This window comes from Zosterops lateralis (assembly GCF_965231275.1).
Source record: "Zosterops lateralis genome assembly, chromosome: 2".
Taxonomy (NCBI): Eukaryota; Metazoa; Chordata; class Aves; order Passeriformes; family Zosteropidae; genus Zosterops; species Zosterops lateralis.
Window position 1 is genome coordinate 77,793,965 of NC_139763.1, and position 15,775 is coordinate 77,809,739.

At 35.9% G+C, this 15,775-nt stretch overlaps 1 protein-coding gene across 2 annotated transcripts in view; it reads right to left on the reverse strand.

Annotated features, from left to right (window-relative positions):
- Positions 1–10,554, reverse strand: part of CNTN5 (contactin 5) — a 307,173-nt gene extending 296,619 nt beyond the window's left edge. For both annotated transcript variants that reach the window (XM_083854794.1, XM_083854793.1), the window contains exon 1: positions 10,314–10,554. In XM_083854794.1, the coding sequence (XP_083710920.1) occupies positions 10,314–10,368 (55 nt within the window). In that variant the 5' untranslated portion in view covers positions 10,369–10,554. The remainder of the gene's footprint in view (positions 1–10,313) is intronic.
- Positions 10,555–15,775: the final 5,221 nt, after the last annotated feature.

Sequence of the window (15,775 nt, forward strand, 5' to 3'; positions counted from 1 at the left end):
AAGTGATACATTGAACACTGTTACTAAGTTTTAAGAAGTGCCCAGCAAATGGAAAATACTAATTCTATTATTTTAAAAATTCTATATAAAATGGTCATCAAACAACATGAATTAAGCGAAGAAAAAGTATATTACAAACAGAAAGATATGCTACTTTGAGTTGCAAGTAAACAATAGGTACAAGTGTAAACTCTATAGAATTGTAATGTTTCATGTAATGCCTGGTGGGTAAGGTCACCAAATCAGAGTGCATGTATTTTCCTGCAGATGTAATCATTTCACTCCTCACCTTCTGCCCATCTCTGACATATGTAGATTTAGAACAGATCATTAAAAACCTGACTTTACAATATCTTAGCAAAAAATTAGCTATGAACAAAAAGCATTCATTTCTGTATTCTACCATTTCAGCACATTTTCTCTTACTTTTTTGTTGTGTATTTTACATTTTAAAATAATTTTTGAGAGGTTTTCATTTTTTACTTTTTGAACAGGGTAGGGCTTCAATGACAAGTAAAAAACACTTGGAGAATCTTCTAGACCAAGCAACTCATTTAAGAGTAGTTTCCACAGGCTTAGAGAAAAGCATCATCTCTAGAGAAGGATTCAGAACTGCTAAGTTACACTGTGATAATGTCAAGAAATATTTATGAACATGCTCATCTTTTTCTTCTAAAATGGCTGACTCTATGATCCATTGTTCTTTTTTTAATCACTTTAAAATCAATAGTAAATTTCAATGATGCCACATCCTCTTGCAGATGATGAAATTACTTTCTTTTTTTACCTAACTCCCTTAAATCACCCGCTTAGTCAGAATGCCTGTCTTCACATTTCTTCCTGGACAAAATGAGAGCACTATCATTCACAGTCTTATAGGGAGTTTAAGTACTATCACTTGCAATTCTGTGCTGAGCAGAGATGATACTCTTAATGGCTGTGTGGTGAGCCATAGCAAACCACCTACAGCTTTACACTGAGCTAAATTGACACTACTTATAGTGTCATGACTGCAAAACTCCCTTTCCACAGCTGCACACCATATTAAGGGCAAACACAGGCCATGGTGCACTCACCACAGGGTCACACCCCAGTGGACATCAATGGTACAGGAACAGTTTAACCACTGAGCTCATGGTATTAGCTGTAGGGATGCTAAGATTAAAACACAAAAAAACTACACAACCTCCTCACTCCCTCAACAAACAACCACAGAAAATTTTCTATCAAAACCAGCTCTTATAGAGTATTTAACAGAAAACTAGAAAAAGCCTTTCTACACAACATTAAGGTGGATAAATCCAAAGAAGTAAACTAAAACCACTGCTGAAATGCTGTCATAGCACATAGCATACCTAGCCATGTTGAATAAAAGCCAAAAATGCAGGATATGTTCTTCACTATTATAACATTTTCACACTACTACACTTAATAGGGGAAAACCTCCCTATCAAAGCAGCCCACTGAGCAAGTGTCAGTGCTGTACAGAGCTCAATAAACTGCCTCCCACCGTCTTATCACAGAGCACTGTATGCATATATCCTGCTTTCTGACAGGGGAGAGATTTATTTTTTCACACTTTATTTTCATTCAGTTTGAGGAAGAGATTTAGTTAAAGTACGGTTAAGAAACTGCTGTCACTGAACTCCTAGCACCAATTTAAGCAAAGACAGTATAGAGTCCACAAGTGCATCTTTAATCTGGAACAGTGAGAAGTTCCCCTACGTTCATCAGCTCACATAGCTATGAAAAGTGTTTATTCATTATTAGATATGTGACCTCTCCACATCAGCCAGCTTGTCTCCCATGTAGAGAAACTGACAGATTTTACTCATATACAATTTCGTAATTTTTCCAAAAAACAAATAGTAACTTTTTGCAACACAAGTTGATGATTACTTTTTTGGGGTGACTCAAAAAACCAGCTGTGTTTTCAAGTGGTAAGAAAACTTGTTACATAACCAACTGATTAAAAAAAACATGGAAACAAAACCACATAATTGGGGTTTTTTTTGCATATGAAGATTTCAGGTACAATACAGAAAACAAATATTAATTTCATATTGGCTAAAATTCCTCTGAGTTTAACCTAATGCCTTTACTCTAAGGGATACACCTGAAAGAAAAAGGGAGCACCTACACCTAGGGAACAAAGGAGATTATTTGCAAGGAGGCAGGTTATTTTATGTGTTGCCTTATGACACAGATAATTATTATATATAGAGTAGCTATGGACTTTAATTGTGGGAAGAAAATCATATAATTGCTAAAAGTTTATAACCTTATTAAGTGCATGACTTTTCATTCAAGCACAGCAATGGGTGTATCTCCCTGGATCACTTCTGAAGGTGTTTTATACACACTCCATCTTTTATTCTCTAAATTTATACAATCCATGGCAGCAATTAGTTTCTCTGATGTTATTTGCTACAAAAATATTTTGCATTTGAAAGAGCAAGGAGGTTCCATTTACCCCAAAAATGTGGTCTGTGGTTTGTCAGTTCAATCTTTTGTTGTCATCAAGTATATTTGACCATACTAGGTAAGACCAGAACCATACACACTTGGAAACATAACACTTGAAGATTCCTGACTGGAACTTTTAATCAAAGAAAAGTAAATTCTGGAAGTCTCAATGACACAGAGAACTTTTGCAATAATATGCTACCTAATGCTGGAATTGAGCAGTAAGAAACAAATGCAGGAAATCCCCTTTGCAGATGTTGGTTGTTGTTGGGGTTTTTTTTCCACTAACATCTTGACATACAGTGTGGTATTTTTCTCAGTTATTAACTGCAAAAATTTTCAGAAATTTAAGATTTTTATAACTATTATATTAGATTTCTATAAATAGGAGGCAATCTGTAAATTACATTTTTTCAGAAGGTTTGAGCTTGGCATTCTTTAGCATTAAAAGCACTAGGTAATAGGTACTATTTCTTGAAATAAGGCTGGACATGAACCAATCATGATTTTTATTCAGTCTTGCTCATGTGGTTGTAGGACAGTAAAGCAAGAAAAATTCCTCAAGACATCTAGCCTGACAATTTGATAGCACATTGAGAAACTTCTGAGCAGCTCTATGAAAGTGAACAATAGAGAGCTTACTATAGTCTCAATGAACACCTAGGGGGAATGTAGAAGGTATATGGAGGGAAAACAGGGATTAATGAAATTGAAAATTATTTAGAATAATTTTCTTACTCTCTTTCAGCAAAGGTATATGCACACACATGCGCAAACTCACATATTCACTTGCATCCACCACAGAATTTCTAATAGAAACTTGAAAAAACATTTTTTTAAAAAGTTATTTAATTTTGCTTTCCAACTTGAAGCGTAATCATATCTGCTGACTCTCCTAGTAGACCTCTTCCAATATTGGTTTAACCTCATTACTGAAAAACTAGTATCTCATTTCAAAGCTGAATTTGTCACAATTTCCAAGGTTTCACTGTCTTTTTATTGCATTCTTATTAGAAAAGGCCAGGTCAATGCTTAAGAAACATTGTGCTAACTGCTAATGACTTTCTGAAATGAAGTTAATAACTTATGTATTTGTGATATTATTACTGCTGCTTGGAAACTCTAAATTATTCTCTATTATGAGCTAACTACTGTTGCACATGTCTGGCACTGGAAATAAGGGAAAACAGACTCGGTTGCTTGTTAAGAATAAGTATGACTCTTTTTATTACTTCTGATCATGAGAAGTGGTCATCTAGAAGCACACTTAATGAAAATGATAATCACTTCATAGAATGAATTACTTTTGCCAGCAAACCAATTACAAATATTCCTACAAAAACCTTATCACTGTTGCAATGTGTAGTATAACAACTGAATTCCCTGTACTATGGATGAAAGTAGCAGAAATTCCTGGGGATAAGGACTTCTGGTGAAGAGTCACACACTGCAATATTTGGAAAAGTATGACTTGGAATAGCTGGGAAAAGTAGTAAGAACTATTTTCATCAACTTGTTGGCCAGCAGTAGGAAAGAGGCCTTATAAATTAAACATAGAAAAATGTAAAAATAAAGAACAACCCAGACATGCAAGCATGCATAAGGATTTATCCTAAAAATATTTTCTTAAAACAGTACTCAGTGCCTTTTTTCTTGCGTACAACTTTTCCCATCCTTAATATTCCTGATTACTTAACATTAAACAACATCAGGATTCTGGGAGCAGTAAATATTTATTACCTTTACATTCTTCTTTTGAATTAAAGTTATAGAAATTACAATGTTTAGCAGATAAGTGCTTTACTCCCTGATTCAACTAAGCATTGGATCCAGGAGAGCGGATGTGGACAGCAATCTGCCTTGGTTTTCAGTGCAGTGGCTGTTTTCTTGCCTTGCACCCCTTGCAAATGCAGTACTTCAGGATGAGCAGTAGAAGGTTTGTGTGTTAGCTCATTTTCCATTTTTACTCAAAAGTCTGTGGACAGGAAAGTCCCAAGGCACTTGTCTATAGAGCTCTGTCTCCAGGTTTTTTTGCTCAGCTATCAAAGGTGACAAAGTTGCATGGCATTTCTTTTTACTCTCATCAGTGCAGGGCCAGGAGTTGGGGTCAGGGTACCGTGGGCAACTGTAGATTTATCAGTGATAAACACTGATCATTCATGTGTTCATCATTCATTTGGCAGAGAAGCAGCATTTCACATTTGTGAAGCTGTCCACTGAATTGGGAAGGAAGTTGTCTAAAAAATGGAAGGACAAAAAAGAGAAATAGTCCTGGCACCCAGAATGGTATGCATATTTATATGGTTTGGTTAATGAATTTGTGAACCTTAGGCTATGAATTTTAATCCTGGCCATGGCTGCTGTGATTCTGAAAGTTCCATATTATGCAGGTATGAGATGTGTTTTGGAAGCTGATAAGTGCAAATGATAGAGATAATTCTTAAAAGCCTCCAAGTAGCCAGATGGAGACGGATGGGCACGATAAAAGACAGGAAGCACCTCAGATCCATGCCAGCTGTAGGTCAAAACTATACAGCACACTTGTGTTTGTTTGTGCTCTCTTACTTAAGAGCATTTTTTGTAAGCCTCCATTCATATCATATTCTAGCAAACAGCTGTTCAGAAAAAGCCATGCTGGTTCTAGCTTTGAACACCATATTGAGGGATACAGAAAAAAACCCAGTATTTAGGCGGTTGTTGCTTGGTAGTAAGAATGTTTTATGTGAAAAGGAATGAACGGTACATAGAGATGAGTTTTAAGGACAAATGTTTACCCACTCAATGCTATGAACAGTGACCACTGGGTCTCAGAGGTACTGCCTCTATCCTGTGAAGTCTTGCTACTTTCATTATACCCATAATTTTATCGATGCCATGAATTATACAGTCTTACAGAGAAAATGAGCCTCACTTTGACCCGATTAATACGCAGAAGGTAATACTACAGAAGTAGATAAATGGGCAGGGGAACAAAAAGGCATACAGAATATGTGTTAGATTAAAATAGAATAAGAACTCTATGAATACTATTCACTCTATTATGCAACCTTTAGCATATATTTAAACTTGAAACATCTTGTTACAGGCAGCAGTAATTATTAAAAGGAATGACAGGAGTCCTATTCTCATGCTAGCTCTTTCAAGTGCCCTACATCTGCAAATAAAACCCACTATTTTAATTTCTCTATAAATAATTTCTATAATCTGATAGAATTTTTTTCTGTTATAAAAATACTTCCCTTTCTGAAACATGAAGAGATATACCTAGTTGTCTCATGACAAAGTCAGGGAGTGCTGTTTTAAAGAAAAAACTTTTGGTAATATACAATTCCAACTTCTCTGAAAAACCAGTACAAGAAAACTTTAACAGGTCTAGACAAGGAATAGGTCCTTTCCTTAGCTGCTCCTAGTGTGAACCAGAAATACATAGCCTTTACTATACACATAAAACCAGACTGTAAAGTGATTATGGGGAACCAGGACAAGAAAACCCTGGGAATATGCACCCAGGCTAGTTCTGACAAGCTTGGATTAAATTTAAACTGAGCATCTCTGTACTTTGTGTATTATTGTAATCAAATCAGATTTTAAAAGCTACTCTGAATTTCATATTTACAGTCTCCCCCATGGTATCTTGCAGCATGCTGTCTTTCTCTATAGCAAACCTTCACAGGAGGAAGAAACAGAAAAGTAAAAAAACCATCCCCCCAAACTCTCCAAAAATCGACATATTTTTCCATCAGTCAATTCAGTAGTGAGACGGTCCCAAGGTGAAAAACAACAGCTAAATTCTCCTTCAACTCCAATTTGGCTTGAAGAGCAGTACTACACGTAAGAAGGAACATATTAATCTTGAGATCTTATTTTCATCTGTTAATTATCAATATTTCATAAATATTAAATTTTTGACAATTTAAGAGTATAACTGTGAGGTGTACTCCCTGACTACCTTCACCTTAAATCAGAATAAGAGACATAATTTAGTCCTCATTTTTATGTTCAGAAAATAATACACTTCTTTCTCCATTCAAATATTATTTTCCATATAGCTTAAGCACACTTCCATACATTCACACTTAAGCACAACCCAAAATAAAAGGGTCAGTTTTAAGGTAAAAACGATATAAATGACACAAATTAGAGAGGTCATATCTTCTCTTAGATTCTTTCCCTCACTACTCAAAATCAATACGAGAATGTAGTACTCTCTTCCAAACACTGCGTGCTGCTAGGAGCGATCCCATGATATGATGGTTTAATGGATAAGTAAGTACTGAATTTTAACATAGCCTAGAAGACCAGAAATTGAATGATCTATTTTCATGGAGAACCATCAATATCTATTGCTTTGTTGTTAACAGTGCATTCAGGCATCAAACTTACTAGGCTAACTTGAATTGCATCAGCTGTAGGAATGAACTATTTGCAGCTGTAAACATGTTTTAATGAATGCTATATAAAAATATAAAAACATCTCAAAATGCAAGATGATGTAATCAAATATTACAGTTATGGAGACAGTAAATTGCTAGGAATATTGATGATCTTATTAAAATAACTTCAATTTTGTTATATTTGGTTAATTTCAGCTCTTAAAGCATTAACAATGAATAATTATTACTGCACATGAAGTAATTAAAAAAGTTATCTTTGTGCACGTGAAAAATGTATGTGCTTTCACATTATATTCAGCAACATGTGAAAACAGCCACTGCGGTTAAAAATTATTTCTTACACAAGTTAAATCTTCTGTATTAATATGGAATAAACCTTTAAAAACCCTAAGGAATCACAAATCACAATGAAATTTAAAAAATAAATGTTTTAGAAACCATCGGATACAAGTAACAAAATAATAGATGACAGCAATAGTCAATTTTCAATATGGTGCTGAATGACTGGCAAGAGTTTTCAGGGTATAATGTTATTTACATAAAATTCTTCTGTAAATATTGACTTTCAGTTTACTTCCTAAGTAGTTACACACTCTAATGCTATATTAGAATTAGTCACTGCTAATACTTTTAAGTCTTTGCAAGATGGTGTTTGAATGTTGCTGCCTAAACAATGCCTGTGGCAAACAGCTGAACCTCGTTCCTGTGTATCCAATTTTAGGATACAGAATTGTCAGCATATGAAATGTGTCTCACAAATTTTGAAGCATACTAATGTGTTGTACAGAGTTAGGCAAGCCTATTTGGAGCAAACTCTACAGGCATATTCTCTAACAGCAACTGAGAGTAATTAACATATTAGCTATGTTATTAGCTAATTAACATATTAGCTATGTGAAATGAACTGCAGGCTCAGGTATATTAGTTTCACAGACAATACCTTCTGCCAGATGTTGACATTTAACTCAAAGATTTCAAAATAAAAGAAATAACTCTTAAGAAGAAATACTATATTTAAATTTCTGACATCCTTCTGAATTTTGCATCCAATTTCTTGCAAATTGTAGCAATAAAAAAACCAAACACTAAAAAAATTAAATTACATTAATATGTGGTGGTTGTAAGGTACTACGACTACTAGAATCACCAAAATACAAATGTTTACAATACAAATTAAAATTTACAATGTGGCCAACAATCCAGCACAAAGAAAATAGAAGTTTCCGTGTACAAAATCAATGGACTTGGAAAACACAAGATAATGAAGCTACATGAGGGAAATCAGATTAGATCAGACTGTTTCATGTATACATCCAAAGCATGCACATTGACATCCATGAGCTCTTTCCATTATTAAATTCCTGTGTCAAATATAATATTATTGTTACTAATCAAGGTAATTTTTTTCACTGACACTTGAATTTCGTCTTGTGATGACACAAACACAATAAAATTCAGAAGAATTTGGGATAAGAACAGCTCTGTAACTGTTGAGATGCAATAATCATGTCTCAATACAAGGACAGCACTTATCATCTTGTTCTTAATCTTTACAGTTTCACCATGCAGTGTAGAGAATCAGAGAAGGTGACTTAAGTTACAGTCCCATCCCCCTTAAGCCTCACTATGGTCTGAGAAATGTTCATTAGGCTTTGGCCTTGAAGAACTGCACCTGGACTAAGCCTCTCTCCAGCTTGTCAGAAACACTGTCTATTCCCAGGAAGTAGAAGAGCAACATTTTTTTAAAGAGCAGCTTTTGAAACTTATTTTTCTTGCCTGAAAAAATCAAATGAAATATTATTTCTGTTGCTGAAGCTTCAAAGGAAGTTGCCAACTTAAATTGCATCTAGGATACAATATAAAAATTACTAAAACCCACTCTCTTCTGATCTTATAAACAGTGATCTAAAGTGAGACCCTTTCTAGCTCTCAATTATGAGGGGCTTATGAGTACTAAAGACCACTGCCTAATGACTCCATTAACAGTGGTCCAAAGTGAGATTTTTTTGAGCTCTCAATTTCCAGAACGTATGTGGTTAATGTGTCTCAAACACCAATATGGCTGTGAAATCAACCAAAAACTTTTAGTAATAATGGACATGACATTTTTGTAATAACCAAGGACTATTGGTACTGGCAGGCTCTGAGAAAGAACAAGTTTTGACTGGATACGAGGGGCCAGGTGAGGCTGGGCAGCCCTTTTCTGTGAGAAAGAACCACAATGCAGTACAGCTGAGCACAGGAATGAATGGCAGAAAGTGGACATGGACTATAAGGTGAGATTGAGACCACCAAAACTTTGGAAGTCCTCAGACCCATTTCTAGAAAGGCCTAAAAGAATGGACTGTGCATGGTAAGTAATGAGCATAGAAAGTGAGAAACTTGTTGTGGGCATGATATTTCTGGGACTGAGAGATTTTAGCCTGCTAGCAGCTGCTAACTTCTTTCCAAGGAAAAATTTTCTCCAGAAAGCTTCTTCTCAAAACCATCTTGGCAAACAACTATCCTTTCTCAAAACAATCTTTCTCCAGGCAGTGTTTTGCTGTTTCTCTAGTTTAACCAATGGCATTAGAGAGGTGTCGTTCCTATTCGCCAATCATGTTAAGTCTGTATTGGGACACCTTATAAAAGGTAGTAAGAATTAGACAATAAAGCCTTTTTTTCTATGCTCTTTGCCTTCTGAAATATTTGGAGTCTCTCATCTTTCTTCCGTGTCCTACAAAGACAACTTGTCTTCAGAGTAAAGAAGAATCCCCACAAAAAGGTACATAGCCCCAAGCCCAGGCATTGCCCCTTGGACCCTGGACATCTTATAGCCACACTGACACAGCTGGATTGCTGCTTATCACCTGGGTTGACACTGAAATCAGGATGGGCATCCCCTCAAACGGGTTGGCAATGAGACCAGGATAGGCATCCCTATCATCTGGGTTGGCACTGAAGTGAGGGGTGCTGTACCCTTTTTTCCTGTTCTTTTTCATTTTTCTCATCCTTCCTTTTTCTCTTTTCCTTTCTTTAATTAATGTCTCGAACCACTTTAATTTCTGTTTTCCTTTCTATCTTTCCCCTTGATCCAAGACCCACTGCCACGTGCTTAATCTCTCTTTTCCCTTTACCCTATACTTCTATCTGAATCGCACTGCTATGTGCCTACACAGCAGGTCAGAGACTAACATGCCAATTTTCATACCAAATGCATAATTTGCCAATAATACTCTATGCTTCTTTGCAGACTCTCTGACTTATGTGATTTTTTTCAGCCAAGGAGAATTTTTGAATATTAAGTGCTTCCTTCCCTTCAAGGTGGGTCATCACACTCAGGCAAAAAGTTTTCATAATGACATTAATCTTCTCCAGCATGCTTTTACATCTTCCTATTTTTGCTTGCAGTTAAGAGCGTTAAAGGAATAAGAAAAGTTTTCTTGTTTTTTTTTTTGTTTTGTTTTGATTTACCTGAAAGACAGCCAGTGAGTGACAGAAACAGCAAGAGTTTCCATGACAACCACATCCTTGGTCACAAAGGTCTTTCCGTCCCTCTTTGTGCAGTTGTTAGCAACGCTGACGTTTCTTAATTAAAGCTTAGTCTGGTGGGACAAAGACAGATCTCAGTTAGGAAAATTAAAAATATCTCTCAATAATATGAAAAACAATTCAAGAGACAAAGCTGCTCCTAATGCAATTAAAAGTCTAGTTCCAAAAGTCTCTGTATGCACAGGAACAGGTATCCTGACAGATACTCAGAGGCATTTTGTCCAGCAGTTAACACTGTTAATAGCTCAAATGTCTGTGGCAGTGCTCTGCATATATGTATATATATTTATATGGATATCACCTTAAAACTGCATGTGTCTTGAAGCCTGCAATTTCCAAAAAGCCAAGATTAGAAGATAGTACACATATCTTTCACAGCAAACATATTCAAAGCACATAGCCTATTCTTGTTTTCCTGAAAGAAAATAAGATTTTTGGTATAAAGTGTTTCAAAAAGCTCATGTGGAAGTGTGAGTTAGATGGGTGGACAGTGAGGTAGATTGAGACTTGCCTGGGGGGCAGAGATCAGAGTGTTGTGACCAGTGGTGCAGAGTCTATTTAGAGCCTGCAGCTCGCAGTGTGTTCCCCAGGGATCAGCACAAAGTCCAGTCGTGTTCAACTTATTATCAATGGCCCTGGCTGAATGTAACCCTCAGGAAGTTTGCTGATAATACAGAACTGGGAGGGGTGGCTGATACCCCAAAGGTCTGTACAGCCCTCCAGAAGGGCCTCAACAGGCTGGAGAAATGGGTATAGAGGAACTGTCTGAAAATTAACAAGTGCAAACGCAGAGTCTTGCATGTGGGGAGGAAAAACCTCAGTACAGGCTGGGATCTGACCTGCTGGAAAGCAGCTCTGCAGAGAAGGACCTGTGGTGGTCCATGAGCCAGCAGTGCCCTCATGGCCAAGAAGGCCAGAGGGATCCTGGGGTGCATTTGGAAGAGCAGTGCCAGCAGGTCAGGGGAGGTGATCCTGCCCCTCTGCTCTGCCCTGGTGAGGCACATCTGGAGTGCTGTGTCCAGTTCTTGATCCTTAGTACAAGAAAGACAAGCAAGTACTGAAGAGGGTTCAGCTGAAGGCAGTGACGATGATGCGGAGACTGAAGCATCTCTCTTGTGAGAGAAGGTTGAGAGAAGTGGCAGAGCACTGGAACAGGCTGCTCAGAGAGGTTGCAGAGTCTCCTTCTCTGGAGATGTTCAAGACCCTTCTGGACACGATCCTGCGCAACCTGTTCCAGGTGAATCTGCTTTGTAAGAAGCTTTGAAGTAGATATCTGCATACTTCCCTTTCAACTCCAGTCATTATGTGATTCTTTTCCTGAAAGTAGTATGTTGGTGTATTTAGTATAAACAATTTTAAAAATGTTTTTAGGAAAATCCACGTGTTTTTACTACTTGAAAACTGAATTGAAATGGATTCTCGTTTCTTCAGTTTTACTCAGTGTGTGAAGAATCTACCAATACATTCAAAACAATCAACACTTTTACAGAATATATTATTCATACTCATCTCCAGACTTGTGTTTCCTATCTGTCTCATGACATGAACATAAATTTTGGCACATTTCATCTTTGATCACTGTCTTCTTAGCTATCACTTTTTACCACACTGGAACTCAAGAGACTTTGCATGCAAATGTCTGAAAAGTCAGTCCAAATTATGAGAAGATTCAGCCGGTTTGGTACGGACATATGGGTACTTCTGGTCTTTGATTTGAAAAGCATCAAAGTTGCAAACATAAATTTAATTTCCTACATTTAATTAGTCATATCTATTCCGGAGGATTTTGAGACCCTCTTATTGGAGCCCAAGGAATCTTCAATCAGTAGATGCTGTGATTCACAACTACAAGAGCAATGACATGTGACATTATGAGACAAAGGAGAATTTCCTTTGTTTCTCTATCAAACCCCTTTTGAGGATAATATGACACCTTCAGATTATAACCAGCTTACTTGCATGCCATATTTGCTGCTTCGAGGGTCCTATTTTCTGTTAGAACTCTGACAGTAAGAGAACAGAGGCAAAGCTCTACACACTTGCCAAAAGTAAAAATATAAATCATAATGTAAGAGTAGTTGCTGCTGGATATTTCTATTTCAACTGCTTTCTGACCATCTCTAGTCGTAACAAGTTTTGACATCCTTTCCATCATATACAGGGAGACACACTGTGTGAGCACAAGATGACATCTCTTTATGTTGCTGGAATTTATTCCTGCAACAATATAAAGGTGTAGCTTGTCAGCTTTCATTTAAACAGCACAGCAAATATGCTTTTCAACACAGATAAAAAATCCCATTTAGGATTTGTACTTCCTTTCAGGTAACTCAGACCAGGGAAACTTAATATTGGATATACACATAGGTATAAGAAACCCTGAAAGAGAACACAACAATTTGGTAGACAAGTGATTTTCCACATAGAGCCTGTAACTCATCTAAACCTCTACAGGAAACCTCCTCAATTAATTATTAATGTCTTCTGCCTTTGTTTTTCACATCAGTGATAATCTGCTTTCCAGTTTGTGTTCCTTTGGTTAGTGAATTATCTCGTTCAGCATTCTTTGCTGGCCAGGCCTTTGGGAAATAAGTATTTTCATTAAAATTTAAATTTTTTCCTCATGGCCATATGTCATAAAGAGAGTAGAGCAGAGATTTCTCCCCCTGCCCCCAGTTTTATTACTTTTTTCTTTTTCCTCTTTTGCTCACTCCTTTTCAGCTACTTTTATACCAGCAAAACACAGAAATTATTTTAACTTGGTGATTTTTCTCTTGCATGAACAGGGAAAAGGATGCCAAATGTTCCAGCATTATAGTGTGAGACGGTTGCTGTTTTTAATACTAGATACTACTGTGCCTATTGGATTAGACTCTTAAAATAATAATAATAATAAAGTTTGTGACTGGTAGAACAGAAACAGGATGAAGAATAATTGGAGCCAAACAGTGCGAACATCAAAAAAGAAGATGGACTTAGACACATTTCTCTTTCCATCTTTAAACACAATGATTTTAAACTCTCTCAGAAATCTTGAAACATGATAATTTTAAACTTTCTGTGAAAAAAGATTTTTTTTTTTTGCAAATGTGTCATCGAAGAAAAGAGTTATCACAAGTTGTGTCAGATAAGGAGCCCATAGCTGAATAGCTGTAATAACTTTTATGTGACAGCCCTACGTAACCTGTACCCATCAATGTAAAACCTACTTCAGACCTGTTTCAGAGGAACATGAAAATATAAAACCAGATCACTATTACAGGGAGATAATCTAGTTTAAGTCATGACTGTTGGACAATGTCCTTTCTATTTGGATATTTGTTGTATAAATAAATAGATACTCAGTAGAAGAATTGCCAGCAAAACAAGCAAGGGCAAAATATGCTATTGCAAAGCTCTTAAAAAAAATCTACTTAGAAATCTTGATTATTGTCATAATGAAAGGACTTTGAATGTCCACTTATTTTTTCTAGATTGTTTTTTCAAGGATAATTGGCCAAAAATTTACTGGGCATACGGATAAATGAAATACATAGCAACATGGTAGGGTTATTGAACTTCTAAGGGCTGGGGAGCACTGTTCATGCAGACTGACAAAGACATTGATACTGCATGTGCAGGGCTGCCATGGAGCATGTTGGATAATGACAAAGGTGCTTTGTAGGAAATAATATGGGCAAGAGGATGAAAATGCTGTATTTAATAAATACAGGCAGATAGCCTAATTTCTCTTCTAGATTTAATGAAAGGATGTACTCCTGGTTTTATTATCAGTGGTTGTCATCCAACTTTCCAATGACTAAGCTCTCACTTTTAGACACATGCATGATTGAAGAATTCCTTTATGCTTATAGCAAAAAGATCAAAGCTGCACTAAATCCATTAAGAGCATCTTCTTTCTTACTAAAGGAAAAAAAAAAAAGAAAAAGAAAACCACAAAGGGTATTATTGCTGAAAAAAACCTGATGAATATTCCACTTAAAATTGTGATATTCTAAAAGTAGTTTAAGGCCATATAACCGTATTCAGTTGTCCTTGGTTTGAAAATTTTGCTAATTTACTCTTTTGTTTTGGTTTTTTACCACCCCTGACCACCACAGAATGAGGAAAACTTTTAAGAAAAAAAAGAAAGGAAATAAATAAAAAGCATTTACATTTTAATTTTATGACTGTAAACCATAATATACAGTAAGTTATGCAAAAGAACACAGTGGAAGCTGCTGCTTAAAAGGACTTTAAAGTAATTTCAGCTGAACTGTATCTGTTTCTTTCCCTCAGTTATAAATTAGGACCTCACAAAAATACAACTGGCTTGTTTGGGTTCATTCTTCAAAAAAGAAAATTAAGTTGTCCAGGATATGCTATTTTTTACAGATGTCTTTTGCATAATAGCATGAGTTGACAAAGCTCTACAGTCATGTTTATAACTTAAAGAGGAATTGTCCACCATTTCTTCATTTTTTTTAAATTCTGTCCTTATTCCTTATTCAGGTTTCTTTACAATGAATGTAGTTTCAGTAAGTTTGTTTTTTCTTTTTTCTTTTTTCTTTTTTTTTTTTTTTTTTTTTTTCTTAATACAAAGAAAATGAATTTTCCCTGAAGGACATTTGTATAAATTGGTGATCTAAGATACAGATGTATATAATATACAGCAAGTAATTTATGTAACTTTTTTTCCAGCACAAAAATTAGAAAATGCAGTTTTCAATTTCCACATGGTACCTCCCCTGGTCCTTTGTTTTCCCCAGGATTTCTGCCAAATTACTTTTGCAATTTCTTTTAATTCTGTGTGCTAATTGTAGAAAACTTATTAAAGCCCTCTGCATTCAGTATATTTTAATGAATTGCTTTGGCTGGCAGTTACAGGGTGGATATTTTCTCACGATTCTGATTTCTAATAGAGTTTTTGAATACTGAGAGCATGAGTACTAATTCAGTGTCTTCACCCTAATGTGCGAGAGGCTTGAACCAGATCCAGTAAAATTGTGCTCTTTCTAAAGGTGACAATAGCATCTACTATCATTAATGTTTGTTTGCTGGCACTTATGATAAATTTAAATGCAACTGCAAGAATCTGTTCTTTTTTAATTAAAATACTTATAAAACAAAGCCTTTAGCATAGATACTGTGACAGTGATATCAAAGTGCTTTCTTCCATTATCACTACATAATTTCCTTTTTTCCATCATATGCATATTTATCCATTTATGTGTAGCAAAATGAAAGAGACAATTGCTTAAATCCACATCCTCTCTCAAAGCAGTGGACCAAATTTTTGTGTCTACTGCTCAGAGGAAAAGTTGTGACTTGTCACAAAAAATAAAAGTTTTCCCTGTATTAATTTTTCCTATATCAATGTATATTAGAGGAAAACAATTTATTTA